Source organism: Carcharodon carcharias, chromosome 16, assembly GCF_017639515.1.
Source record: "Carcharodon carcharias isolate sCarCar2 chromosome 16, sCarCar2.pri, whole genome shotgun sequence".
NCBI classification, from domain to species: Eukaryota; Metazoa; Chordata; class Chondrichthyes; order Lamniformes; family Lamnidae; genus Carcharodon; species Carcharodon carcharias.
This window is the reverse complement of record NC_054482.1, coordinates 84,649,427-84,663,488: the sequence shown is the minus strand read 5'-3', so window position 1 is coordinate 84,663,488 and position 14,062 is coordinate 84,649,427. Positions and strand designations below refer to the sequence as shown.

General features: G+C 40.7%; 1 protein-coding gene across 4 annotated transcripts in view; it reads left to right on the top strand.

Annotated features, from left to right (window-relative positions):
• The window catches only part of b4galt2 (UDP-Gal:betaGlcNAc beta 1,4- galactosyltransferase, polypeptide 2), a 405,565-nt gene that overhangs the window by 39,935 nt on the left and 351,568 nt on the right, over positions 1 to 14,062 (top strand). For 3 of the 4 annotated variants that reach the window (XR_005945547.1, XM_041208715.1, XM_041208713.1), the window contains exon 2: positions 6,756 to 7,143. Coding sequence is in view for 3 of the 4 variants with exons in the window: in XM_041208715.1 (XP_041064649.1) it covers positions 6,831 to 7,143 (313 nt within the window). In the remaining variant the exon portion in view is untranslated. Of the gene's footprint in view, positions 1 to 650; positions 815 to 6,755; positions 7,144 to 14,062 lie in introns of all 4 variants that reach the window. The other variant, XM_041208714.1, reaches the window with a different exon arrangement.

Below are 14,062 nucleotides of genomic sequence, written 5' to 3'. Positions count from 1 at the left end.
TATTAATCTGTCAAAATAAACAACCAGCCCTTCAAAAACCACTTCAAAACATTTATCCTGCTCATAAATCTACCAAATGAAGTGCATTGTTCTGCAACAATGTTAACAACTGCTGCTGAGCTAAATCCATTCCTGGGGTTATGTAATGGGATTATATTGCGCAGCTGAATAAACAAACCCTATAGAATTCAGCACAATACCGTTTTTGAAGTTGCCTGACCAGGTATCCAGCCATCTGTTCCTTTTTTTTCAAAAGTCCATGGACTTTCACTCAAAAAAGTCCTGCATCTGTTCAGTTTTTTTTTCCAAAGTCTCAACAGGTCTCTGGGTGTAAATGTAAAACTCAAACCAAATGTCTAGATGACTCATGTAAATCAGATTCCCAATACTGTTGATGTGCAAGAGGACTTTATCCACGATGCATGTGAACACTTACACATGCTGGCCAATTTAATAGTTACTTACCTTTTAAGGACAGAGGGCTATGATCAATCACTCCGTTAAAAACATACTTAAATCATCATACACCATTACATTATGACACTTGAAGTTGGTAAGACAGTTCAGACTTACCTGTCAAAAGGTTCCTGACTCAGTAGCCTGCTTCCCCCAAGGTTCACGAATTGACTTACCTGGTGTGTTTCCCACAGTCTTCAGGAACTGACCTGCCTTGATGAAAATACCGATGTTAGAAAAAAATGCATTTGCAGCATGTATTTAAATGGTGACACCGACATCGTTTTACGTGAGCATTGGGTTGCGCCCTGCCCAGCTTCCCATCCCAGGGAAAATGGTGTCTGTTGGGAATGGCCTGGTAAGTTTAGAATTATGGCTCTGCATGCTTCTAGTTTGGGCCTCCTGACATGGGTTTATTCAGCATCGGGAGGGGAAAATCAAGCCCCATTTGTCACAAAGTTTGTGGTTTTAATGACAACAAATTTGTCAGTGTTCACCATCATTGCTGTGTAAAACTGGCAACAACATTTGGTGTCTGCACATGTGCAGTTAAATGCAGAAATATGGAAGTTGCAGTTAGTGATTCCCTGCTGCTCCCTAGGGTGCACTGTTGCTGTCTTTGAGGATGTTATCAGCACAAAGTCAGTGATTTGACACACACTTCAACTTTTTAATGTACTATTCTTGATATAAAAAGTCTTGTAAAAGCTGAGCCTTGCTGAATGAGTTTTCAACTGTGTATTAAGTCATAATCACATTTGATCACCATCATTGGCCTTGAATAACTAATTTTAACAATCTGGAATGTAATTCCCTCCATTTTGTTATATAAATTCCATAAGGTTTTTTTCTAAGTTTGTTTATGGTACTTGAGCTTCTGCCTTAATCCCATATGTATATTCCAATCTATATTTCACTCACTGTAAAATGATAAAAAGTAAATGATAAACAGTGCCTTTTACTTCTCAATTTGCTGCCTGAAAATTATTCCTCCTGATTGGCTCCTCAGCCTGCTTGATGATTCCAGGGTTTCTGGATGCCAGAGGTCTCCTTTAGATGGAACTAGAGTGAAATTGACGTCGTAATATGGGAAATTGATGATACAGAACTCACTAGGTTTTTATAGGAAGCTTTCTTCTAGGCCATTGGCAAGAACTGTCCCTTTGCCACTGATTGTAAAATCTGAGCTATTGTGCTGAGCTGTAAAATACTCCCTCAATAGCTGTAATCACTTGAATTTACCCAATTAAACCTATAAGTCCTAATTTTCATAAAGGTGGAGAGGGTCTCTGACTTATACAAAAAGGGGCTAGTGATCTGATTCTGGAAGTCAAGCTTTGGGGAACCCAGCACCCAGCATTTTTGCCCATGGGAGGATGGAGGCAGATTGCAGTTTGCACACCCATGGTTCACAAAGGAAGCTGCGCTTGCAGAAGTGAAACTGCCTTCAAATAGACCCAATTTTCACAGCTGGGGCATCCAAAACACGACCTGTTGGCTTTAGACCTTTCATGGGAAGGTCTAAAGTTGTCAGAGATCTTTGGAGGTAGGGTATCCTTTTGGAGAGGTCCAGGGATACCTTTGGGAGAGGCCTTTTGGGATTGTTAAAATTAGACATGAATGTGCATGAAAATTGGATAAACTCATTGGAAGTGCCAAGTTGTCAAGGAATTTAAATCTCCTGGCCTTTAAATGTAAAAAAAGTTCTAGAGTAAAAAAAATCAGTGTTTGCTATTTCATTCTGTATGTCACATAAGCCTGAGGACTATCATTATAGGGTTTGTGCTGCATGGCTGATTTCACAATATTATTATCACAGTGGGATGCCTGTCAGCTCACAATTTGATTGACAGCTCCAAGTGGTTATAAAGCCTTTGTGGAATAATGAATAAAGATACTTGTTTTTATAACGGATTAAGCATTTGAATGAAATGATTGTTTTTATAAGGAGTTATGTAGTTGAAGGAATGTAAATGTAGTGAATGAGTTTTTATGAATCAATTTTTTTTTACAAAAATGAAGTCTGCCATGGACAATTAGAACTTTATTTTATCTCAGCATGGGTTCTGAGGCCTGCACGTAGTTGATGCTGGGTGAGTTAGCATGGAAGGTGTAAAGGCGAAACATGGTGAGGGGGGAGCATGGGTTTGCACTAAATTGGCATAGGGGCTATAAAGGACCATGGGATGGGTAGAGGGGCATAGGTTGTCATGCAGGGTATGTGAGCTGCCATGGGGGTGGATGGGGGGCATGAGGTGTCATGATGTGTAAGATTTTTGGAGTCGGGCCCACAGATACCTAAGATAGGCAGTCAACTATTCGTATGTAATTTTAAGATAGTTTATTGAGCTTATTAAGAAGCAAATGTTTAGATATGATGCTTAACTAATTAGGCAGAAACAAGCATATGACCCGTAACAGTTGGAAGCAGTTTACTGATCCCGGAGGACAAACAGACTGCTGGCAGAGTGTGGTGATCTTAGCAGCTTGTGATAACAGCATTCTGCTCTCTAGTTGAAGTGTTAGGAAATTTTTGCCTTGGTCTTCCCCCTCCTCCACCGGTCCATCTTCCATCTAAATAAGGCAACTGCCTAACGAGCACTGCTGCCTCACCAGCACCTCAGCCTTCTACCACCAGTATAACGCCAATATATATACCATTTTTTGGGGCTTACCCATCTATCTAACTATTCTGACCAATGGATACAGAACAGGTACTCCAAATGTCAGGGTGGTTACCACCTCATCCTGCTTTAGGTCGTTATAGTTTACATCATAATGAGGGTCATACCCCGATCCTTTCTAAACACTCACATAGATAAGGGGCACAGAAGATGCCATCCTACCAAAGTAGGAACATCAACATGGCAGCTTGAACCAAGTGATCTTGCTATTTTCAGGGACTATTTAGAAGTCAAAGTGTTTAAAAATTCTCTTTCCACAGAGGGAATCAGTGCTGCTTAACTAATCCCATAAAATGCAGAAAATGCCCGCTTATTAAAGACCCCAATTTCTTACAGTTGGGGCATGAGGAGTGTGTGGGGGGGTGAGGGGGTATGAGGAGTGAGGGTTGGAAGGTTGTTTTTGTTTCTTTTTGCTGCTGGGATGAAGTATCAGATCACTGAGATAAAAACAAAAAACTGCGGATGCTGGAAATCCAAAACAAAAACAGTTCTGTGGAAGGGTCATGAGGACTCGAAATGCCAACTCTTTTCTTCTCCGCCTATGATGACAGACCTGCTGAGTTTTTCCAGGTAATTCTGTTTTTGTATCAGATCACAGAGATGAGCCTTTCGCACAGCCCTCCTTTGGACCCAGCAGCCCCTGAGGCTGCCTCCAAACTCTTTCTAGAGGCAGGGATGGCGGACCTGTCTTCTGCTATTACCTGGCCCCTGGAATGAAAATTAGACCATTTGCAGAACTTTCTCCCAAGTCAGGTTTGCAGAGACAGGAAATTCAGGCCACAGTCCTAAAAGCATAGACTAGATTTGCAGCTACTTAGCAATTGTGCTTCAGATCAGAGACTGCCCATTGTCAGTGCTTATATAGAAGAAAATGACTTGAGGATAGACATAATCCAAGTCCTCAAAATACTGTGGGCTTATTTACATTGGATTGTAGTTGTCAGAAAGAATGTTTTTATTTATGTAGCAACATTCATGACCGCAGGATGTTTTGAAGCGCACGTCTAGTCACTTTTTTTTTAAGCAGTGCAAGCTGCCAATTTGCACGCAGCAAGGTCCTATAAACATCAATGAGATAATTCACTAGATAATATGTTTTTGATGGATTGATTGCGAGATGCTCAGTGGGAGAACTTCCTTGTTTCATTTCGAATTGTGTCATTCACTCTTTCACACCCACCTGAGATGGCAGCCAGGGCCTTTGGCTTATCATCACCCAAAAGACAGCACCTCTGACAGCTTTTTCCCAGCACTCCACTGAAGGGTTGGCCTGGATTATGTGCTCAGTCTTCGAATGGAGATCGAACACACATGCTGAGTCAGAGAGGCAAGAGCTGCTACTGAGCTTAGGATGACCCCTGAACCACCAAGCTAAAGATAAAAACCTGTTTCTCTGGAATAGTTCCTGAATCGAACAGACCATCTGTAAAAAGCAATTAATGCTGTATTGATGTTTTTATTACAAATATTAAATTGGGGATCAAAATGTAAGTTATTTACTGTATCGGCATGATGGTTGCAATGCTGTTTGGTGTCTGTGGAATAGATAACCCTGTGGAACTTTTCTTGATTATTTGGGCATCTGAGAGAACTGATTCTTTAGAAGGCCAAATAATTGGGGTGAAGTCTGTAATATATTTAAACATTATAACCATTGTTCATTAGTTGGGAAGCACTTGGGTAATCATGGTACCAGGTAGATAGTCCTTACATGCTCGTGCCACAGTATACGAGGAATAGTCGCATTGGAAGAAATCCATTATATTCTGTAAAAGTAGTTTCTCCAGCAACGCCATGTCAATTACACAGGATATGAGCACAATTTACATAGCTTCTGAGATGGATAGGTAAATAAATATCATCTGTTCATTCACAAATGCAGCTTGTTCTCATGTAATTCTCATGTGTGCAATGTCAGTAACCATTTCATTGGAAAATTGCAGCTTGTTTTTGTTGCTCATGTTGTAAAAAAATTGCACTTACTGTTCCATGGAATCTTTCAATGCGACTGAGAGGGTTGTTGGTACCTCAGTTTAATGTCTCATCTGAAAGGTGGCACCTCTGACAATGCCGCTGTCCCTCAGTACAGCACTGGATTATGTGCTCAAGTGGAGTGGGGCTTGAATCCATGTTCTTCTGACTTAGCACTGAGCTATGGCTGACATTTAAAGAATCCATTGCTTCCTAAGATTGAAACATAAATGTACGTCTGCCTGGTAAGCACCAAATGAGCTTTATTGTGCTTCCAGTTGTTGTTTTGTTAAACCCTTGGCTGAGACAGAAACCTGAGTTTAGATGGATGTCAGGATTCCATGGAACTATTTGAAGAAAAAGGAGTTGTTTTAGCCAAGGTTCCTTCCTCAATGGATGCCACAAAATAAAAGATTAAGTGGTCATTTGTAGATACTTTTGCTGTGTGTAAATTGGGTGCCATGTTTGCCTACAAAATGCACTTCAAAAACAATTAGCCATAAAGGGTTTTGCAATGTCTTGATAGATTGTCTGTTGATACAACTGTCAACCAATGAGTGCACTGATCTATGGCAGGACTGACAGGAAACAAAGTCTATTTACTCAGCAAGCAGTGATTTTAGAAATGATTTGAACTGCAGCAAATAGAACTCAACAACTTCTTCTGATAAAAGCAGACTGATTTCATTGGCAAAATGCAGTGAATGGAGGATAGTTACCTAATCCGAATTACCTGCATAAAATCAGTCCTAGTCACTTAGAGAAGTGCTTTCTCCAGGCGTGATTGGCAGGGGAAATCACCCAGTCATCTCCATGCTGGTTAGGAATTGTGGTGTTACTGAATGTATATGCATGCAAGCTTATTCGTTTTCTCTGTTTCCTTCTTTTTTTCTCTCTCCTTAAAGTAGATGTGAGCTCCCAAGTTTCATGATGTAATTATTTTCAGAAGGTGGAGACGTGGCTTAGAACTTACAGCCCTGCCGCAGTGGGGGTGGGGCTGTAAAATGCAGCGAGCCATTCAAATGTCCATTGACTTTGGCGGGACCGTAAAATCTGAACGGCATAAAATTCCGCCCATGGAATAAGTGAAATGGATGAGTGTAACATGAAAAGGTTGAACTCATTCTGTTCCACCAGCAGAATTGAGTAACCTGTTTTGGATTTTAGTTTAAATTAAAAAGGCTGCTACATTAATTTATGGTTTCAAATTATAGCATATCCCATGCCTATGATGCAGCAGCCCTGCTGTGCTAAATACAAAGTCAGTTTTGCGTTCTAATTTCCATCATTCAGAATCTTCTTTTTCCACTCTCACCTATGTTGAATGCATGAGGGCGGGGAACTCACCATGGTGGGTACTTTTTTTCTTGAGTGAGTAGGGTGATGTAGATTTTGGGAGCTTAAGTGAATGGGCATTACAGGCCCTGTTCTATGCTGACCTTTGTAGTCGTTAAATATTGAAGAAAAATGTTTCCCTCTCCCACAAAAGACACAGTTTGATTGGCTTTCAACTTCTTTTTTCAGTCTTCAGAACTTTAAAGTATTCTGATGGTGATAGCCTCTCTCCTTCCTGCCCCGCCCACCCACTTTGCACCTGTCGAAATACTTGAACGGTTTAATGAGTGCAATCTTTTCATTTCACAGGTAGTACTTGGAACGTGACAGAAGCTCTGGAAGATAAGCTAATGTGCTGCTCCATTGACTTGCTGTGTACAGAAAATGTCCAGACTGATGTTAGGGAAGACTTTGGAAAGAATATGCAAAGCAGTGCTCTTGTTGTGTCTTGTGCACTTTCTTATAATGATGATCTTCTACTTGGACGTCTACACCCAAAGGTTCGACATATTCAGCCGCTTTAACACTAGGAATTACTCTAAAATGCATCAGTACTTTAACATCTCAAAGCCCAATGGGACCTCACTGACTTTCCTGGGGGGCGAAGATCACTTTGTGTCAAGCAGGAAGTTGGAAAATAACCTTACAGTCACTAAGAAGCCTTTACCAATGTGCCCTGATGTCCCACAGGGGTTAGGTAGGCTGCTGAATTCAACTTTTTTTTTAAAAAAAAGAGCTTGTTATGAATTGATCTGTTAAAATGCATCGTGATTAAAGTTTTAAAGGTGCTGTACTTCTGAATTAGTATGGTCTCCTGTGTTGCTACTGTTGAGATTCTGCATCAACAATATGTTGTTTCCTCTTCAGTACATTATTGGTTCAAACTGGTAGCTTTCATGGGGTAACCTTTTGTATAGAGACAGAGCTGAACAGATTGTAGCTTTCTGTTCCTTCAATGTTTTATGAGCTTGTTAGGAGGATACATCCATCATTCCAGTTAACCTGCTAGAAGGAATGAATAAGTCCAAGTTGTAATTCAACAATTCTAACAGAAATTGATCAAATTTTAAAAAAATGGAGGGCTGAATATATGATATGCTAGCTAAAGAGCAGAAATGATTCAAAAGGTGTTTCAACCAGACATCAACATTTACAGCCACAGGGCTACCGCTTAGGAGACATGATCACTAAATGTTAAATACTAGCAAGCAGAGTGACTTTCAAATATATTGTACCATAGAGAGATCTTTGCTGTAGAGATGCCTACTGTTAATTTGACAAAGTTATATTGAAATCTACCATTTAAAAACAATCATCACTGAAACAAGTCATTTTTTTCAGTTTCCACTCCCAATCTACTAATTCCATTTAGCTTCTCTTGCAACAATGTGAGATTAACCCAGTCTGTTTGCAACCTTGGTGTCACATCTGACCCCCAGGTGAGCTTCCGACTTCATATTTATGCCATCAATTAAGATTGTTTATTTCCACCTCTGTAATGTTGCCCAACTTTGCCCCTGTCTTAGCTCATCTGCTGCTGAAACCCTCATTCATGCCTTCCTTACATCCAGCCTTGACTATTGAAATGCACTCCTGGCTGGTCACCCGCATTCTACTCTCCGAGATATCTGCACCCCTCACATTCTGGCCTCTCATGCATCCCCGATTTTAATTGCTCTATCATTGGTGACTGTGTCTTTGTTGCCTTGCCCCCAAGCTCTAAAATTCCCTCCCTAAACCTGCCTGCCTTTGTAACTCATTTCCCTTCTTTAAGACACATCTTAAAACCTACCTCTTTGACCAAGCTCTTAGCCATCTGACCTAATATATCTCCTTATGTGTCTCGATATCTTACTTTGTTATAAAATGCTCCTGTGAAGCACCTTGGGATGTTTCATTATGTTAGAGGCACTATATAAATGTGTGTTGTTGGTGTTGTTGGTGTTGTCACTGCCATTGGAATCAGGAGAACCACATTTGTTCATAAGTGGTCAAGGTGATAATGTGAACAATTCTATGATTCTGCATGTGTAGATTGTGTAGCCTATTGAATATAATGTGCAGACAGGCCGTATGAGTGAACATCGATGACGTGCTGTCTGAGGAAGTACTTGCTTTGCAAAAGGTGGTGTCATTATGATAATGTGTCTTGGATGTCATGTTTATCTTGGTTAGGAACCGAGGAGGATGAATCAGCAATGTGCTGATGCAGAGCTGACATTCTGATCCCCTTCCTCCTTTTAAAAAGGAGGAACTAAGGTTCCAAATGTAAAAATGGTATTTTAAAATGGGTGTGGTGCAAACTTCCTGCACAGCATTGGCAGAGCTTTTGAAGTAGACCTTTCTGGATTCTGCCTACCTGAAGACTTCGACCACCTTGATACCTAGGTGAAGCTGTTTGCAACATCATTGTAGCTCCTCAGAATTTGAAACTGGGGTGATTCCAAAGCTCCTTTGCATTACTTATGCTGTAGCCTGGATGCATTTTTTTTTGCTATTTTTTGATAAACGCGATTGTTGAAAACATTCTTGGCTTATCCTGATTCAACCTTTTTTTTAAAAGTAAAATTTATTTTTTTACACTATTCCATTCTGTGTGTTATGTGCTGTTTTCACTTTGGCAGAAGGATACAACGCACAAAATGAACAATCCTTTCCTCTAACATGCAGTAAAACCATAGTGGTCCAGATTTTCTGGTGTTGTGGCACATCTCTGGTGCACTGACCATTGAATGGCACACCAGAAAGATGGAATTCTGGAACAAGTGACTTGTGCTATTCATTATGCCACTCTATATTTTCCTGGGACTTTCATGCCATTCCACTGTTAACCTTGCAGAAAATAGTGAGGTTTGCTATCATGCCTCTGCCCCCATTAGAATCTATGGTGTTCGTGATTTTGCTGGATTAACACCAGTCTTCATGTCTTTGCCCCTTTTACCAAAAGAATAGTGCTGATCGTCTGACAACACTGTGATTTATTCTTCCAAGATCTGTTCCCTTTGTCACAGCTTTTTAAAAAAATATTTGCTCATGGGATGCGGGCATTGTTGGCTAGACCATCATTTATTGCCCATCCCTAATTGCCCTTGTTCAGAGGGCATTTAAGAGTCAACCACATTGCTGTGGGTCTGGAGTCACATGTAAGCCAGACCAGGTAAGGACAGCAGATTTCCTTCCCTAAAGGACATTAGTGAACAATCAGCAACGCTTGCATGGTCATCATCAGATACTTATTGAATTGAAATTTCACCATCTGCTAGGGTGGGATTTGAACCCAGGTCCCCAGAGCAATGGGTCTCTGAAAAACTAGTCAATGACAATGCCATTATGCCACCATCTCCCAAACTAACAGATTTGCCAATATCTTCATATGAATTCAAAGAGTACATTTGAACTGTTGATCCTAATTGAGCAAGAAGTGGCAGCATCTGGCTTTCATGAGTGCATTCAAAGTTTGACAGAGGTCAAAGAACAAGCTTTAATTCATTTAAAAGTGGAAAGAGAGAAGCCATTGTCAAGTGAGGAGTATGGAGATTACTGGCCTGAAGATGAAAGGAAGAAATTAATCCCTGATAAAATAATTGCAGAAACTGGTAATTGGATGGGTTGCTATACAGGCTGATACTTTAAAATGACGTTATGATCTGGTTAGGGACTGTTAAGATTTAAAAATAAATCCACATACCTTGTTTTAGCTAATGGAACTATGCCACAAAATTGCATATTTTTTTAAACAAACACAAATGTTATTGTATATAGAACAAATGAAACAAAACAAATATGAGTAAGTTAACACCATAGTTCATAACTATATATGTTATGCACTCAGTACTTCTTACTGTCCCCAAGAATTCTCTGATAAGACACATCAGTCTTAAAAGTTATTTACTTCTGTGGGGACCACTATCATTGTGCCACAGTCCACTGGAGATTTTTCCTCAGACCCAGCTATTCTTAGTGGTAAAACTTTCATTTATCCTCTCTTGACTGTGGAGGCCTCAGTCCCTTTTACCAGTTATTTTTCCAATACTTCCAAGCTAACCTACAGGTTATTTTCTTTTGCACTAAGACACTGAGGCCCACAGTAAATTATCCCATTAGCTTCAAAATAGGCAATCTTCAAGCTTCTGTTCCTCACAAAATTCAAACTGAGATTAAGCCTCACCCACTTTCCATGCAGCCAATGATGAAGTTAGTGTTTTACTCTGTTTAAAGTGCAGGTCTAACTGTCATTTATTTTCGCTAGCTTCTTTTGAGCTGAAAAGCACATGAGGTCCAAACTGCAACTTAAAACCTCTTCCAGCAACCAGTCATATAAGTTGAAACCAGAGAACCTTCCTGAGCTCCTCGCATCTCCATGACAATGTAGCCTACTCTGGGCTATCCTCAAACTGACCTTAAAGCTAATTATTGCTCATTTACAATTTCTTCTTTTGCTCTGATGATCTAAATGGGTGTTATAACCTTTCAGGATTCACTGAATGCCTTTTATACTAATTTAGGTCTAATTCCCAAAACAAAAACATCTCTCTGGACTGCACTTTTTTGCAAACAATGTAGACATCATATTTCCAGTTCACCAGCTAAGTAAGCCCACCTGTTGTTTTATGATCTCACCTTTCTAGCTGTTAACCTCTTAAAGCAACATGGCCCCAACCTTTTAAGTGTAGTAGACTTCAAGCTGCTTTAATTGCATTTATCCCATTTTCTTGAGCTGACAAGTAACATTTGTGCCACACAAATGCCAGGCAATGAGAGAGAATCTGATGCTCTCCCCTCGATATTCAATGGCATTACATCGCTAAATCCCCCACTATCAAGATCCTGGGCTTACCATTGACAAGAAATTGAACTGGATTGCCATATAAATACTGTGGCTCTAAGAGCAGGTCAGAGAATGGTAATTCTGCAGAGAGTAACTCACCTCCTGACTCCCCAAAGCCTGTCTACCATCTACAAGACAAAAATCAGGATGTGGTTCCATTTGGAATACTCTCCACTTGCCTGGATGAGAGCAGCTCCAAAAACACTCAAGAAGCTCGACAGCATCTAGGACAAAGCAGCCTGCTTGATCTACACCCCATCTACCACCTCAAACATTCACTCCCTCAACCACCACTGCAGAGTGGGAGCAGCTTGTACCATACAAGATACACAGCAGCAACTCACCAAGCCTCTTTTGACAGCATCTTCCAAAACCACGACCTCTACTATCTACACATGAACGTACAAATTAGGAGCAGGAATAGGCCACTTGGCTTCTCGAGCCTGCTCCACCATTCAATAAGAACATGGCTGATCTGATTGTGACCTCAACACCACATTCCTGCTGACCCCTATAACCTTTCATCCCCCTTTAATCAAGAATCTATCTAGTGCTGCCTTAAAAATGTTCAAGGACTCTGCTTCCACTGCCTTTTGAGGAAGAGAGTTCCAAAGACTCATGACCCTCTGAGAGAAAAAAATTCTCCTCCTCTCTGTCTTAACTTAGTTTTAAACTGTGATCCCTAGTTCTAGATGCTCCTACAAGAGGAAACATCCTCTCCACATCCACCCCTTCAAACTTTAGGATCTTAATGGTTTCAATCAAGTCGTCTCTTACTCTTCTAAATTCCAGTGGATACAAGCTTAACCTGTCCAGCGTTTCCTCATAAGACAACCTGCCCATTCTGGCATTAGTCTAGTAATCTTTCTCTGAACTGCTTCTAGCGCATTTACATCTTTCATTAAATAAGGAGACCAATACTGTACACAATACTCCAGATGCGGTTTCACCGGTGCCCTGTGTAACTGAAGCATAACCTCTCTACTTTTGTACTTAATTCCCCTCACAAAATAAATGATAACACTCTATTAGCTTTCCTAATTACTTGTTGCACCTGCATACTAGCCTTTTGTGATCCATGCACTAGGCCACTGAGATCCCTCCCTCTTACTCTCAGAACTCTGCAATCTCTCACCGTTTAGGTTTCTTTTTCCACCATAAGTTTCTTTTTTATTCTTCGTGCCAAAATGGACCATTTCACATTTGCCCACATTATACTTCATTTGCCAGATTATGTGCCACTCACTTAACCTATCTATATTCCTTTGTAGTGTCCTATGTCCTCTTCTCAATTTACCTTTCTACCTATCTTTCTACCTAGAAGGACAAGGGCAGCAGATGCATGAAAATGCCACCACTAAGTTCCCCTCCAAGCCACACACCATCCTGACTTGGAACTATATCATGCTCTTTTGCTGTCACTGAATCAAAATCCTGGAACATGATTCCTAACAGCGCTGCAGGTGTCCCTACACCAGATGCAGTGGTTCAAGAAAGCGGTTCGTCATCATCTTCTCGAGGGTAATTAGTGATGGGCAATAAATGCTGACCTAGCCAGCAATGCCCACATCCTGTGAAAAAATAAAAAAAGATGTAATTTCCTTTTTTATAAACAATTTTGACCTAGTATTGTTGGAAACTTCTTCTAATATTCTTGTCTTAACTAATGTTTTTAATTTAAAAAAGATTAATGGCAAGCTCTAGAAAATTCTATCCAGTTTCTCCAATGCGCTCTTTTCTCCTTGATAACGTGTGGTGGGGAGGGGAAAGGAAAATGTGGACTATTAGGTGTGCTGTCAAGTGGAAGCAACCCACAATGAAAGAGTGAAAGAATACTTCCAAGCAAAATATCAAATGTTATCATAATGCAGGGATGGTTCACTCTTGAAACACTTCAACATGGCAACAAGGAAGTGTTTGTAACTGGCAGATGCGCTTTGTATATTTATCATGAGAACAATGGATCATTCTTACCTGGTCTATTCCTGGAAGGTGTGGCTGGCTCCTCTTGCCCTCCCTGACATGGTGAGGCAATTAAAATATTAGTGGCATTGAGTCACCATGTGCAAAATTGTTGAATTTAGCACTGACTGCCCTGGCCACCTCTTTTTACTTATCTGCTACATCTGCCCTTGGGAGCCTCCTTTTCTGTCAGTTCCAGAGCCTGAGTTTAAGGCTCAGAATCTCCTAAAACTTAAACCTCAGCTTCCATAAGCTGGGAAGCCCTGTGCTCCGCAACAAACCACCCCAACATTTAACAATCTTAGCTGCATGATGAACAAAAGTTTGGCGAGGTTACCTCTCCTAGCTGCTTTTTCCCACCCCCATTCCAACGCATTTGCAGGGGCTGGAGCTCAAACACACTATTCATGTTAAGTTGACCCTGGAGAACCCAATACACTGGGTGAGAGTGTCATTGAGCGAGTGGAAGTCCTGCCAGCCACACTTCTGATGACAGCTGCGCCATGGCAGAATATCCAGACTTGTGTGTCTGCCTTGGATATGATTTATTTGTCCTGACAGTGTATTTATTTTTAGAACCTAACTGGCTGTATTAATATTTATGGCTGGCAGCTGCATTTAAAGTCAGATTTCTCATTGAAATGTAATTTTCATGGAGCCTTTCCGCAGCATTGTTCCAGCCACGTGATATCTCAATAACACTTCAGGCACTTCTGAGATTCAGCTGTCCATGGCAGAAATGTGCCACATTGTTCCACAGCAAAGGTTATTGTGAAGCAACGACCTCATCACAGGATGAAATTAGCTGATGAGCAAGGGAACTCCC